Below are 15914 nucleotides of genomic sequence, written 5' to 3'. Positions count from 1 at the left end.
CTTTTCGACAATGAGAAGTCATGATCAGTTTCGTGGGTGTCATGTTGAGAGCTCTTTGGCTCTAATCGTGGGAAATCATGCGTGTCCATGTTTACTCCTTTTAGCCCTGGGAGAAGGTCTTTCTTCTCCCAGATTACCGGCCCCGCCACGTGGAGGCAGGAGCGGTGCCACCAGTGACCAAGCGGTTATTAAGGTTAGTAGAGTGTGAGTATTTAATATAAATACTAAAAAAGAAAGGTAGATTCCCTTTCTGGGTTCTTACGTAAGACTTTTTAAGTGAAGAACCACTTTAAGTGAACAAAACAGAAGAAAATCGCGCAACAAAAATAGAACTATATTACTTTCAAAGATCACTTTATCAGTCGCAGAGAAAAATCGCTTGTCACTATCGCTTGACACTCGGGGCCGCATGTTCGGGAGGCAACTAGAGGGAGTAATACTCTTGATTTGATTATCAGTAGTGATTCTTCATGCATTAAGAATCTGCAGATAAATGAACCACTAGGTGGCAGTGATCACAGTTTTCTGAAGTGGGAGTTACTCAAAGAGGTAACTACCATTAGGGGTAAAGGGAAGGGGTATTGCTTTCGTAAAGGCGACTACGATGGACTGAGACAGTATTTAAATTCTATACAGTGGGATCAACTGATGATGTTACCAACAGCAAATTCAAAATGGGAAGTATTCAAAGAACTTATCGTGGAAGCTACTAGGCTTTACATACCAACTAAGAAATATTGTTCAAGGTTTAGGCCTAAAGGGATGTCAGATAAAATAATGAGGAATATGGCAGAGAAGAAAAATGTATGGGATACATACAAATTAACACGTGACACAGAAGCCTATGATAGATACAAGTTGATCTGTAACCAAGTTACAAAGGAGGTTAGGCAGGCGAAGGCAGATTACGAGAAATCCTTGGCAAGGGATGCGAAAAAAAACAGCAAAGAGTTCTTTAGTTATGTAAACTCTAGAAGGAAGGGGATGAATCAGATTGGTCCACTTGATATCGATGGGTCAACTGTTGATGATCCTGCTCAGGTAGCTAACAAACTAAATGAATATTTTGCATCGACATTCACACATGAGGAGTTATTCAGCGAGGGGAATGCCAGAGGTGTATTCAACTCTGGCAGTAAGCTAGAGAATCTTGTAATAACTGAGAGTAAAGTGGAGGAGAAATTGTTGAAGATAAACATAAGAAAGGCACCTGGGGTGGATGGGATCTATCCAGTTATATTAAAGGAGGCAGCAGAGGAAGTAAGCAAACCCATAGCCATAGTTATGAGAGCTTCCTTGGACTCAGGGGAGGTACCCATGGACTGGAGATGTGCAAATGTGACCCCAATTCACAAAGGAGGATCAAAGGGCGACACAAATAATTATAGGCCTGTGAGTTTAACTTCTGTTCCCGGAAAATTAATGGAGGCACTGGTTAAAGAAGCACTGCAGGATCATCTAGACAAGACTTCAGTTATAGCTCGGACACAGCATGGTTTTGTTAAGGGGAAGTCTTGCCTGACCAATTTGATTGGATACTATGATGCAGTCACAAAAGAACTGGATGCAGGGAATAACTTTGATATTATATACTTGGATCTTAGAAAGGCTTTTGATACTGTTGCACATGGAAGACTGCTGCACAAATTGGAGCAGTGTGGCATTGGAGGCAAATTGCTGCTATGGATAAAGGGGTAGTTGAGGGGGAGAAGAACAGAGAGTGGTAATCAATGGACACTGTTCATCATGGACTAATGTTATTAGTGGAGTCCCTCAGGGTTCAGTATTGGGCCCTTTATTGTTTTCTGTATTTATAAATGATATTGATGATGGTATATCAAGCTTAATGTCCAAGTTTGCAGACGATACGAAGGTTGGCAGGGTTGTCAAGGACACTACTGACACTATGCTGCTGCAACAGGATCTGGAAAGGTTGAGCAGATGGGCTGAGAGGTGGCAAATGAAGTTTAACATTGACAAATGTAAAGTACTACATATGGGAAACAGCAACCCCAGAGCAACGTATCAACTCTGTGGTACTACACTGACAGTGGTAGAGAATGAAAGGGACCTGGGGGTGGTTGTGCAGGCAGATATGAAGTTCTCTGAGCAGTGCAGACGGGCTGCAAGAGTAGCTCATGGTGTATTGTCAATGATATATAGGAATTTTTCTAGCAGGGATAAGGAGGTGATTATTCCCTTGTATAAGGCAATGGTCAGGACACACCTAGAGTACTATATACAGGCCTGGAGGCCTCATTTCAAGAAGGATGTAGAGCTGCTGGAATGAGTACAGAGAAGGGCATCAAGATTAGTGAATGGAACAAAGGGGTGCTCTTACGAAGAAAGGCTTAAGTTTTGCGAATTACAGTGTCTGGAGACTAGGCACCAGCGAGGTGATCTGATAGAGGTGTACAAAGTCTTGAATGGTTTGAGCATGCTCAATGCTGATGGGATTCTTCCTCTTGCTCAGAATAATCGCCTGAGAGGGCATAAATTCAAATAGAGGAAAGACAGATGTAGGATAGATGTGCGGAAATTTGCCTTTAGCCAGCGGGTGGTTGGTAGGTGGAACAGACTTCCATCCCTTGTCATGGAAGTTGATAGCCTAAATAAGTTTAAGGCTCAGCTGGACAGGTATTTCGAATGAACAGATGGGTGAAGTGGAAGTGGTTATTTTTTATTTATTTATTTATTTATTTTTTTTTTTTTTGGCTGATGCTGCATAAGCTTGCTTTCTTGCATCAAATGCCTCTACTAATGCTAATGCTAATAGTCATTGTCTTTAAGACAATAACTTCTTGTGGTTGTGGCCAAGTTCTCTTCTAAGATTTTTGCCTTCAGCATCTTCAAACTTTAAGCTGTAAATCTTTATGTTGCCTAACTTTGTTCATGTGAGAATAACTGCAATTAAAATGAAAAATATACTCAATATCTGGAGGTTTCAGGACACTAAAATATCTTCCGCCAGTAAAATCTAGACTGAGGCAACTTGTAGTGAAGTGCCTCCACAACATGAAACTGTGCAATAAGTAACAAAAGTTACTGATGTGTGGGTTAGTGCAATTGCATGTACAGGTTAATGCAATTGCTCTAACCCATATGTCAGTAAACTCCCATGTAGATTGAAACCTTTGTCCTAGAATGCTTTTAGTAACAAAAGTTAATGCATCAATTACTAGTTTGCTCATTGCTATGTACAAATGAAGGTATGCCCTACCTGCACAATAAGCTTCAATAGCTGTAAGATGAAGCTTTTACCCTAAATTTACCCAATCTGCTAAAGACATCAATATAATTTTGAAAGTACATCATAGTTGCATACATTGTCATTGCTGGCAGGTAACTGGCAGATTAGTATTTGCTACAGACAAGTATAAAATTAACAGGGAGTGTACCTGACAAAATATCAAATCAGACACTTCTGCTAATAATGCATAAATTAAATTCAATGATACCAATATAGTTTTAAACTAATTCTGGAACTTAACAATAAAAAATTCAAAACCAAAAGAGAAATACAGCAAAATTGTTATGCTTTATTTCACTGAAATTTACATAGTTTATTTCACTGAGATAATGTTTGTTGTTTGTTATTTGGTTTTTAGGAGCATTAGCAACTAAGGCCATATTGCTCCAGGGATATGCATTGGTCATTCCCTGACCTTTCCGCATCTTCTGTATTTGGTGATCACAGGCTCGAACCCTGGTCTAATTAAGAAGCATGTGCTACGCACTGCTGCTCCTGCCCACCTGGCTGCAGAGGCGTCACTGAGATAAAGGGATTGTCCAGTTGCAGCAACAATGCAACTAGACAGTCTCTACTGACAAAAGACAATGTTCTGTTATGAGTGATTTTGAAATGTGCATGGGAAATATGCCGAGAACATCTGTATTTCCATTACTTTCGAAGATATTCTTCATATGTGACCTCAATACAGTATAAAAATGTGTAAAATGTCAACTTTTATGTAATTCACACTTTTATATACAGCTCTTGTACACACAATTTGACATCCTCAATATTATTAAAATTGGTGAACAATACAATAAAAGAAAGGTACCTCTACAGAAAATACTTCGTAGAGAGGCAGCCTGACACAGCCAAGTTCAGTAGTACATAGGTTTCAATTGAGATTCGTTCAAATTCACATGATAATTAAATATGGTTAATGATAATAGTTATCATCAAAACTGACTAGCTGTAAGCCTTTTCTCTATATAGTTATGCAATATTATAAACAGAACTATTTTTTTCAGGAATAAGACAGAAAATTTTTCTACCAGTTTATTAAAATATAAAAATAAAAATTAAAAAATAAATAAAAATACATACATAGAGAAGAAAATAAATATGCATCTTATGAAGATAAATTAAAAATATATACAGGGTGGTCCTTATATTTACTGAAAAGTATATAACCAAAAACAGTTTGAACAGTTCATTTAAATATCATGAATAACGTCATGCACATTTAATACTTACATTAATTGAGGAACAATTTTGCATCAAATGCATCAAATTTTACAAATAATTTTTCAGTAAACTGCATATGGCACACCCTGTATATTCAATATGACAGGAAACATAAAAAAAAAAAAAAGACAAAATATGAAAAAAAAAAAAAAAAGTTCAATTGTATATTTTCTGATGAGTGATGCAGTTAATTTTCAGATAAATAACAATTGAATATTTCTCAAAATTTTTAAAAATATTAGAAACTAACTCAAATAAAAATAAAATAAAATAAAATAAAATAAGTTACAAAAAACATATACAGTACATGCTGCTTACTGTGATCATGGATAATGTTATTGTTCATGTAACATTATCACTTTTATGCTCTGATCAGACGTATACTAATATATGGAAAATTTTTTATTCTAATCAGCACTTAGGTATATATTATTGTTTTCTGCCTTATCATGGTTTATGCTTATACAATGGAAGTGATTATGTAACATCCTAATTTTTTCTTGAATTCTGACTTGTTGCATGTCTAGTTACTGCTGCAGTTGTCTCATACAGTTCCTAAGGTTGTTGGTGTCACTACTTCATGAAAGAAAGTACTGTATTGGTAGTAGTAGAGGCATATGATACAAGAGAGAAAGCACGTGAGCTTATGTAGCATCGCCCAAAAAAAAAAAAAAAAAAAAAAAAAAGAAGAATTTCACACATCCATTCCCTCCAAATTTTGTCCAGTTCCTCCTTGAAGTTATTTAAGTTGTCAACTTCCACAACGGCAGATGGAAGTTTGTTCCAGCAATCAACTACCTGCAGACTAAAGGCAGATTTCTGAACATTTATTCTACAACTATCTTTCCTCAATTTGAATTTATGTCCCCTCAGGTTCTTAATCTGAGCAAGTGGAAGAATCCCATCAGAACGGAGCCTGCTGAACCCATTCAAGGCCTTATAACACCTCAACCAGATCACCTCGCAGGTGCCTAGTCTCCAGATGCTCCAATTTGCAGAACTTTAGACTTTCTTGGTAAGAGGACTTTAACAATGACAAATGTAAAGCACTACATATGGATAGAAGTAACCCCAGAGAAATGTACCAACTGTGTGGTAGTACACTTAGTGTAGTAGAAAATTAATTACCTGGGAGAGAAAATGAAGCACAATTACCTGGGAGAGAAAATGAAGCACAATTACCTGGGAGTAATTGTGCAGAAAATAAAAAGGAAGGAACTTTAGCCTTTTTTGGTATCTTTGGAGCAGTATGGTATTAAGGGCTAATTGCTACAATGGAAAAAAGGGTGTTTGAGTGGGAGAAGACAAAGAGTGGTAATGAATGGACGCTGCTCTTTGTGGACTAATGCTATTAGGGGAGACCACCAGGGTTCGGTGTTGAACTCACAGTTGTTTGTTATATTTGTCAATGATATTGATGAAGGTATATCAGGCTTAATATCCAAGTTTGCAGATGATACTAAGGTTGGCAGGGTTGTTAATGACAGTAATAGTAATATAATAGCAGTGTGCTACTCCAACAGATGGGATGAGAAGTGGCAACTGAAGTTTAACATTGACAAATGCAAAGTACTGCATATGGGTAGAAGTAACCATAGAGAAACATAACAACTGTGTGGTGCTATACTTAGGGTGGTATTAAATGAAAAAGACCTGGGACTAATTGTGTAGTCAGATATGAAGTTTTCTGAGCAGTGCAGACAGGTGCCAGAGGGTCATGGGGTAATGTCAATGATACACAGGAATTTTGCAAGTAGGAAAATGAGGTGATTATCCCATTGTATAAGGCAATGGTCAGGCCACCACGCCTTGAGTACTGCGTACAGGTCTGGAGGCCTCATTTTAGGAAAGATGTAGAGTAGCTTGAGAAAGTACAGACAATGGCTACAAGATTGGTGAGGGAGAACTAAGGGGGATCCCAAAACAGGCTTAAATTCTGCAAATTGTAGCATCTGGAGATAAAGCACCTGTGAGGTGATCTGTTTGAGGTGTATAAGGCCTAGAATGGGTTCAGCGTACTCAATTCTGATGTGATTCTTTAGCTTCCACAGATTACGAACCTGAGGGAGCATAAATTCAAATTGAGGAAAGACAGTTGTAGAATAGATGTGCAGAAAGTTGCCTTAAGCCAGCGGGTAGTTAATTGCTGGAACAAACTTCCATCTGTCGTTGTGGAAGTTGGTAGCTTAAATAAATTCAAGGAGGAAGTGGACAAACTTTTTGAAGGAATGGATGTGTGAATTTTTTTTTTTTTTTTTTTTTGGCTGATGCTACACAAGCTTGCTTTCTTGCATCACATGCTTCTACTACAACCTTTAGTTCACCTCCACCAATTTTGTTACCCTTCTCTCTACTCGCTCAAGCAACTCTACAGTCTTCCTAAAATGAGGCCTCCAGACCTTTACATAATACTCAAGGCATGGCCTGACCACTGCCTTATACAAATGGATAATCACCTCCCTGTCCCTGCTAGCAAAATTCCTATATGTCATTAACAAGACTCGATGACCTGCCATGCCTAGCAAACTTCATATCTGACTGCACAATTACCCCCAGGTTTTTGTTCATTCTCCACTACCCTGGGTGTAGTACTACACAGTTGGTATGTTTCTCTTGGGTTGTTGCTACCCATATGCAGTAGTTTGCAATTGTCAATCTTAAACTTCAGCTACCACTTCTAAGCCTATCTTCCCAACTTTCTAGATCCTGTTGCAGTAGCACACTGCCTTTACTGTCATTAACAACTCTGCCTACCTTTGTATGATCAGCATAGTGAGACATTAAGCCTGATATACCTTCATCAATATCATTGATAAATATGTTTGTTTGTTTGTTTGTTATTTGGTTTTTAGGAGCATTAGCAACTAAGGCCATATTGCTCCGGGAATATGCGGTGATCATTCCCTGATCTTTCCGCATCCCCGTATTTGGTGGTGACGGGATCGAACCCCGGTCTAATCAAGAAGTGTGCGTTACACACTGCTGCTTCTTCCCACCTGGCTACGGAGGCGCCTATTGATAAATATAACAATTAACCATGAGCCCAACACAAAACCTTGGGGAACTCCACTAATAACATTAAACCACAAAGAGCAGTGTCCATTGATTACCACTCTCTGTCTTCTACCACTCATTCAACCTTTTATCCATTGTAGCAACTCACCCTTAATACCATACAGCTAAATTTGTACAGTAGCTTTCCATGTGAAACAGTATCAAGAGCTTTCCTAAAATCTGACTATAAGATATCAAAATTATTTTTTTCATCCAGTTCCTTTGCAATCACATCATAGTATTGAATCAAATTTGTCAGACAAGAGTTTCCCTTAACAAACCAGTGCTGTGCCTGAATTATTACTGCAGTCTTGTCTAGCTGATCCTGATCTTTAACCGATGACCCTATTATTTTCCCTGGTACAGAAGCTAAACTAACAAGTGTGCAATTACTTGTGTCACCCTTTTATCCCCCCCACCTTGTGAAATGGAGATACATTTCCACATCTCCAGTCCATGTGGACTTCCCCTGAGTCCAAGGATGCTCTCATAATTCTGGCCAAGGGTTTGCTTACTTCCTTTGCTGCCTCATTTAATATAACTGGATGGATCCCATCCACCCCAGGTGCCTTTCTTATGTTTAACTTCAACAATTTCTCCTCCAATTTGCTCTCAGTTATTACAAAATCACTAAGCTCCCTGCTGCATTAAGTTCCAAGTTTAATAAGCTTCTCTCCTCTACTTCCCTAAGGAATTCCCCATGTGTGAATGCAGATGCAAAACACTCATTCAGTTTGTCACCTATCTGATTCATTCCCTTCCTTCTAGAGTTTATATAAGTAAAGAAGTCTTAGCTGTTTTTCTTAGCATCCTTTGCCAAAGATTTCTCGTAATCTGCCTTTGCTTGCCTAAATTCCTTTGTGACTTGATTACAGACTAACTTATAGCTACCACAGGTTTCTGTGTCACCTCATAATTTATATGCATCACATGCATTTTTCTTCTCTGCCAGGAGTCTGATTAGTTCATCTGATATCCATTTAGGCCTAAACCTTGAACAGCATTTCTTATGTAGTAGGTATGAAAAGCCTACTAGCTTCCAAGATTAATTCCTTGAATTCTTTCCATTTAGAATTTGCTGTTGGTAACATCATAAGTTGGTCCCACTGTATAGAATTTAAAAACTGTCTGAGACCACTGTAGTCACCTTTAAGAAAGCAAAAACCCTTCCCTTTACCCCTGATGGTAATTACATCCTTAAGTAAATCACACATCAGTACACTGTGATCACTGCCACCTAGTGGTTCCTTTATCTGTAAATTCTTAATGCACGAATGATCACTGATGATGATGATGATGACATGGGTGGTACCTTCTGCAGCAGAAAACAATCACCCAATAAAGCCTCAAAAATCTTGCTAGTGTACAAGTGCCTAACCCACAAGTTCCAGTCAATATCTAGGAAGTTAAAATTCCCCATTATAATACAATCTGATTTACATGCCCACTCTATTTCTCTGTAGAATTGTTTGTCAAACTCATTAGAACTATAACACACTCCTACTTTCATTTTTGCTTTCCCAGTGCTTATGTCACACCAAACTGACTCAACATTGCATTGTCCATCTGTCAACTGGATGCACTTCATTAAATTTTATGTGTTTCTTAACTAACAGTATAACCCCTCCTCCCTTCCTATCCTGTGTGTCCTTTCTGTACACATCGTACTCCCCAAATTCCAATTCTGCACTACTTATATATGCATGACATCACATCTCTGATATCCCAACAAGATCTGCCTTTCATATCTTGACCAGCACTTCAAATTCATCAAATTTATTTACTATACTCCCTAGCATTGGTGTACATGCTAGTATACATTGGTAATCCTATCAATTTGACAGATTTACAGTAGAGCTTTAACTCTCTTTAAATTCTTCGTTTTAATATTTTATTTCTGTTTAATGGTCTGCATGAATTTGTAGAAACATTGTAAACTTGCTTTCTTGCATCATATGCCACTACTATAACTAACTCCAAACATAACATAACTTACAGTATCATATATAAAAATCAGCATCACTGGTCTTAAAAGGAATAGCACTTCATATTTCAGATTGCAATGATATTAAAAATGGAAAGCAAGTTCAACCATTTCATTAGCTGTTAAGCTGAATTTTCTTCATTATCAGAATATTTTAAGTGATGTAAAATAAATTGATTTATATACAATGCATGTGGGTGGTACCTGGGAAATCAACATTTGAGACAACACACATTTGGGCAATTGACATCTAATGTTAATATAACAAATAAAAAAACAAAAAATGAATAATAAAAATAATAATAAATTACCTTTATAAGAGCTAGCATTTTTGTGCTTTTCAATTTTCTTTTTGGTAAAGAAGACATTTCCATGCAGTTATTTAATAACTCTGCTGTTTCTTTAACAATTACCCACATTTCATTTAATTCCATACTTTTCAGTTCTTTGCTATTTGCTCTATCTACAATTTTGGGCCATTTGGGAACACTTTCCATGTATTTTTTCCAGATTTTAGGATTGCCTGATAAAGTGGTGAAGATCTGTAGTGAATAATTTGGAGCAAGTGTAGAATCTGTTAACGACCTAGAGGTTAAAAAAAAAAATGAATTCGCTGTTAATAAAATTATGTAATACTTGTAAAAATATAATACTTTAAAATAAATTATTTTAATTACCCATTATTGGCTCAAACAATCATTACAGTTTTGGTTATGATTTGTACTATTGCTGCATGCAATTGAAAGATTCAAAGCTTGCTGGAAGCGTCTTTTGCTCAACAGTGCGAAGTGGCTCTTATGGCAAAAATATAATAAAACAAATATTCAGTGAAACCAAAGCATTCAAAACCAAAAGAGTCTGTTTGCCCACTTTATTCTGATGGGCATATTTATATCTTTTGTTTAAACTGCAAATAACAGAAAGGATGCAAAAATATTTGCTGATGCTATCGAGACATTGTTAGGTGGGTCGGAAAACTGCTAGCTTGGGGGGGGGGATTCACAGACTTATAGATTAACAATAGCCACAGGCAGAGGTGAAAGTGATTCTTGCAATGCTTCTATTGGAATGAGAAGCAGCCTGGAAAGCGAGGTGCTGGGGATTTCAAGGACTGCTGGGAGTCAGCATGGAACAAGTAAATACATGGGTTAGCATTAACATTAGTAGAGGCATATGATTCAAGAAAGCAACCTTATGCAGCATTAGCCAAAAAAAAACCCTCCCATTTCACCCCTCCATTCATTCCAAATGCCTGTCCAGCTCAGCCTTAAATTTATTTAGGCTATCAACTTCCACAACAAAAGATGGAGTCTGTTCCACCAATCAACCACTTGCTGGCTAAAAGCAAACTTTTGCACATCCATTCTACTACTGTCTTTCCTCAATTTGAATCTATGCTCCCTTAGGTTCTTAATCTGAGCAAGAGGAAGAATACCATCAGCATTCAACCCATTCAAGGCCTTATACACCTCAATCAAATCACCTTGCAAGTGCCTACTCTCCAGGCACTGCAATTTGCAGACTTAAACCTTTCTTTCTAAGAGCCCCCCCTTTGTTCCTCTCACCAATCTTGTTACCCTTCTTTGTACCCGTTCTAGCAACTCTACATCCTTCCTAAAGTGAGGCCTCCAGACTAGGGCTTGCAATACCAGTCTTAATACCTGTATTAAGACTGGTAGAATCTTAATACCTGTATTTCGGTATTTTTAATTTATGAAACCTGGATACCGGAATTCCAAAAACAAACGTTTTTCTCAATAAATTTTGATGAAAATTAGGTGCAATAAAGTAAGGAAAAACAAGTACTGTAATTACTTGAATTCATGTTTTAAATAAACTTTTATTGCAATAATAAATATCCTGAAAAATTCATTAAAATAGTTATTTTAAAAACAAAGAAATACATATTGTTATTGCAAAGTTTAGTTATGTTTAAGCATCCACACTACCTGTCCGAATAAAGTGAGCTCTTAGGAAACATAAGCAATCAATAGTATGATCATTTAAAATGGATCTAATTTTCGTACATACAGTATTTGATTAGCAGCAGAAAACGCCCTTTCGGATTCTATTCTGGTACTATTATACTGAGATAATCCTAGATGATCTCAGTCCATATTTTCTAGGCTTTGAACTTTTTTAGCAAAAATAGTTAAAAGTATTTCATTAATTTCTGACTCAAGTTCATCTTTTAAAATCTCTTCAGAGTCAGGCAATTTCTTATTTTGGAAAGAATTTGCTGTACACTGATGTTCTGTTCCACGTTGGTTTTCCATGGTTGAATTATGTTCATCATTTTTTGAAGGAGAAAGATGTTTTATTAAGTGAAGCATTATTTTCGCTACAGTATCTTTACTTTGTCTGGGAGAGAACAAAGAGTGGGGATAAAGAATAAAGAAGAGAGCAAAGAGTGCAGTTAAGAAATTCTTCTCATATATAAATGCAAAGAACAGAAGGACAAATCAGATTGGACCCTTACGTAATGGATGTGGGATGTATGAATTTGGAAGCTATTCCCAGTACCAATTATTAAGTGGGAGTTCTTACTATAAAGTAAGAACAAAAGAACATTTTACAAAAAAGTATTACCTAAGTAATACTTTTTTGTAAAATTTGCTTAAACTAACCACAATGATTAAATTAATGTTATTCACATTTAACTAATTTATTATGAGCAACCATATTATGTCCTTCTCTCAAATGTATTAAAATGAATAATATTTGAAACATCAATCAATATAATTAAAATATTTTTCTTGAAGATCATATACACTAATTTTTTTTTTAAATTAACTAACTGATACTTACTTGAATGAGGGCATTTAACTCTAAGGTACTCACATCAGGATTAAACATATTTGGGTCTCTCAGTAACACAGAAGAAAGTTATCATTGATCTGATAGAGGTGTATAAAGCTTTGAATGGTTTGAGCATGCTCAATGCTGATGGGATTCTTCCTCTTGCTCAGAATAATCACCTGAGAGGGCATAAATTCAAATTGAGGAAAGACAGTTGTAGGATAGATGTGCGGAAGTTTGCCTTTAGCCAGCAGGTAGTTGATTGGTGGAACAGACTTCCATCTTTTGTTGTGCAAGTTGATAACCTAAAATTCAAAGGTGAACTGGACAGGTATTTGGAATGAACGGAGGAATGAAATAGGCGCGTTTATTTTTTGGCTGATGCTGCATAACCTTGCTTTCTTGCATCATATGCCTCTACTAATGCTAATGCTAATACTTTAAGCACAGCATAAATTAAAATTGACACTGGCCCATTTAAAACCAAGCCAGAGATATATAAGAATACATGATATTTACCTTTTCGTACCTGTTATCATCGTTGTGGCAGTCCCCCACACTGCCGTAACAAATGCAGTTTGAAACTCCGTTGTCTCAACAAAGAGTACACTTTGTACAAATCTGTTCACAACTGCACACAGTGTCTGTTTGCTGCAGTTCTGATTCCTACAAGACAAAAAAAAAAAAAAATAATAAAAAATATATATAAGAAATAATACATTGCAATATGGAAATATAGTGAGCAAAACAGCAAAACAATTACATGATGATTAATAATAGCCTTTTATACTGAGAAAATAATATCTATATAAATATCTCATGGTGTTGATGAAAAAATGATACGGATGTATGATGAAAAAAATATCAAATATAAATTTCTAACTCAAAGTATAAAAGAGACTTATGACTAGGTCATTAAAGCACATTTTTATAACCAAAATCAAAATGGATTGGATCATTTTTAAGTTTAGTGTAATGCAAAAAAAAAGTCACACGGTATCAGTATACATAATGTGTACAGACTACATGTATTCTAAGCTGGTTTTTTTTTTTTTTATGTGAACCCCAAACACGAGAGGTATTAGAACCTATAGTACTTAGTACAGTGCTTGGGTTGGAGGTTCAGAAGACGAAAGAAGATATTTGTTGACATTCGACTTAAACTTCTGTAGATTGTAATTTTCAGGAAATATGTATGAAGGAAGGTTGTTCCAGAAAACGGCAGTTGAATGAATAAATAAGGAAGATGAAAAGTTGGTTCTGTAGGTTTGAAGTTGGACAGTAAATGGATGTTGGCGGCACGTGTTCGGACTGTTTTGAAAGAGAGAGCGAGAATTATAGAAGCCAATTCAGAAGAACAGTGCCCATGGAAGTATCTGTAGAAGAGGCATGCAGCAGAAACAGTGCGTCTATGAGAAAGCGAGTGGAGAGACTCTGTTAGAGATGAATCATTAATTAACCTAACTGCCCTCTTCTGAATGGAATCAAGAAACCTGAGAGAGGTTTTGGGGGCACCACCTCAGATGTGGGAACAATATTCCATGGCAGGGCGGATTTGCGATTTATACAGAGTGAGCAGCTGTTTGGAAGAAAAGTAATGACGAGAGCGAAAGAGAAAACCAAGTTTTTTAGATACAGAGGAAGCAATATTTGTAATGTGCTTGTGTCAAGGGAGATTAGAAGTCAGGGTAATCCCCAAAAGAGATATATCATTTTGCCTAGAAATCGGAGTGTCACTAATGATAGGCATAGGAGCAGAAGAATCCTTTTTGCGAGATATAAGACAAGACTGAGTTTTAGAAGGGTTGAAATCAACTAAGTTGTCTTTGCCCCACTGGAGAATTACCTGAAGATCGGCATTTAAGGAATTGGTATCAGATTTTCGAGAAGTTGAAGCTGATTGAGCAGGACAAGGTTTCTCAAAATGGAAAGTTGAATGCAATGTGCTATCATCGGCAAAACTATGGATAGGATTTCCAGTCAATGGAAGAAGGTCATTGATATACAAGAGGAAAAGAGTGGGGGAAAGAACTGAACCTTGGGTGACACTGGCATTAGTGGAGAAGTTAGAAGACAGAGAGCCATCTACCATTACCCTCAGTGAGCGATCAGAGAGAAAACTGGATAACCAATTACTAAAAACAGTTGGCAAACCTTAAGATGGAAGCTTGTTTAGAAGACCTTTATGCCAAACACGATCAAAAGCCTTTGAGATGTCAAGAGCAACTACTTGTGTTTCACCGAACCTTTCCATTGAATTAGTCCATAAATGGGTAACATAAGCCAGAATATCACCAGTGGATCGACACTGACGGAATCCATACTGGCGATCGTTGATCAGACAGAAGGTTTCTAGGTAGTTTAAGAGTTGGCAGTTAATTGATTTCTCCATTACTTTAGAAAGAGTAGAAGTAATTGCAATGGGACGATAATTGGATGGGAGGGATTTGTCACCCTTTTTTAGGAACTGGCTAGATATGAGCAAATTTCCAAGCAGAAGGAAAAACACCATTAGAATATGAAAGTTAAAAAAAGGCGGCAAAGAATAGGAGTAAGTTCAGGAGCATAGGTTTTGAGAACAGGTGGAGAAATACCATCAGGATTTGGAGCTTTCTTAGCATCAAAATTCATCAAAATCCTTCTGATATCTTTTTGACGGAAGACCACAGGAGGCATTGAATGGAACGTGTTGGGAATGGTGGGAAGTGTTTTACCAAGATCATTAATACATGAGCTGAAAGAAAAATGGGATGCTAGCAAGTCAGCTTTATCCTTGGCTGAAGTGACAACAGAACCATCTGGTTTGGACAGAGGTGGTAGCAGAGATGGGCAAAAGTTGCGGCCAATAGCTTTGGCAAGAGACCAGAATGCTCGGCTACCATTAGGGCAAGAAGCAAGTTTTCTACTCTTAGCCTATTCAAAATCTAGTTTGGACTGGTTAATAACTGCTTTACAATTGTTGTGAGCTTTGGTGTAAGTAGAAAACAAAACTGAAGAATTAGAAACAAGCCAATTATGATATGCAACATTCTTCTCTTGGACAGCCTTAGCACATTTATTGGAAAACCAAGGTTTAGATAAAGGATGAGATTTTAGAGTGGAGTGTGGGATAAAGGATTCCATTCCTGCAAGAATAATTTCACTGACACGATCTGAGCAAACGTTGACATCAGAACTTTTGAAACAGTAATCCGACCAAGGAAAATAAGGAAAGAAGTCTCGCAGGTCATCCCATTTTGCATTCTTGTAATGCCAAACAACACAAGGTTGGGAATAGCCATGAGATAAAGGTTCCATTGGAGAAGAGACAATCACCAAGTTGTGATCTGAAGTGCCTAAAGCACCTCTCACTTCCACCGTGTACTTAGAAGGGTTGTTTGTGAGAAAAAGATCAAGTGTATTGGCTGTATGATTAGGATTGTCCGGTATTCTTGTAGGTAAATGAACAATCTGTGCTAGGTCAGTGAGCGATCAGAGAGAAAACTGGATAACCAATTACTAAAAACAGTTGGCAAACCTTAAGATGGAAGCTTGTTTAGAAGACCTTTATGCCAAAAGCCTCAGCATCTCGACCTGCTGGGTCGGTGTGACTAGAAAACG

General features: G+C 37.1%; 1 protein-coding gene across 1 annotated transcript in view; it reads right to left on the bottom strand.

Annotated features, from left to right (window-relative positions):
* LOC150080137 (uncharacterized) overlaps positions 1-15914 on the bottom strand; it is a 193249-nt gene that overhangs the window by 28468 nt on the left and 148867 nt on the right. Inside the window, exons 15-16 of the mRNA XM_090380625.1 lie at positions 12834-12980; positions 9827-10100 (exon numbers count right to left, since the gene is read on the bottom strand). Coding sequence (XP_090236751.1) covers positions 9827-10100; positions 12834-12980 — 421 coding nt within the window. The remainder of the gene's footprint in view (positions 1-9826; positions 10101-12833; positions 12981-15914) is intronic.

The sequence above is a fragment of the Mastigoproctus giganteus genome, chromosome 9, assembly GCF_048544385.1.
Source record: "Mastigoproctus giganteus isolate SK-2022 chromosome 9, ASM4854438v1, whole genome shotgun sequence".
Classification (NCBI taxonomy): domain Eukaryota; kingdom Metazoa; phylum Arthropoda; class Arachnida; order Uropygi; family Thelyphonidae; genus Mastigoproctus; species Mastigoproctus giganteus.
Note: the sequence above shows the minus strand (reverse complement) of the source record. Positions and strands in the feature narration are given on the sequence as shown.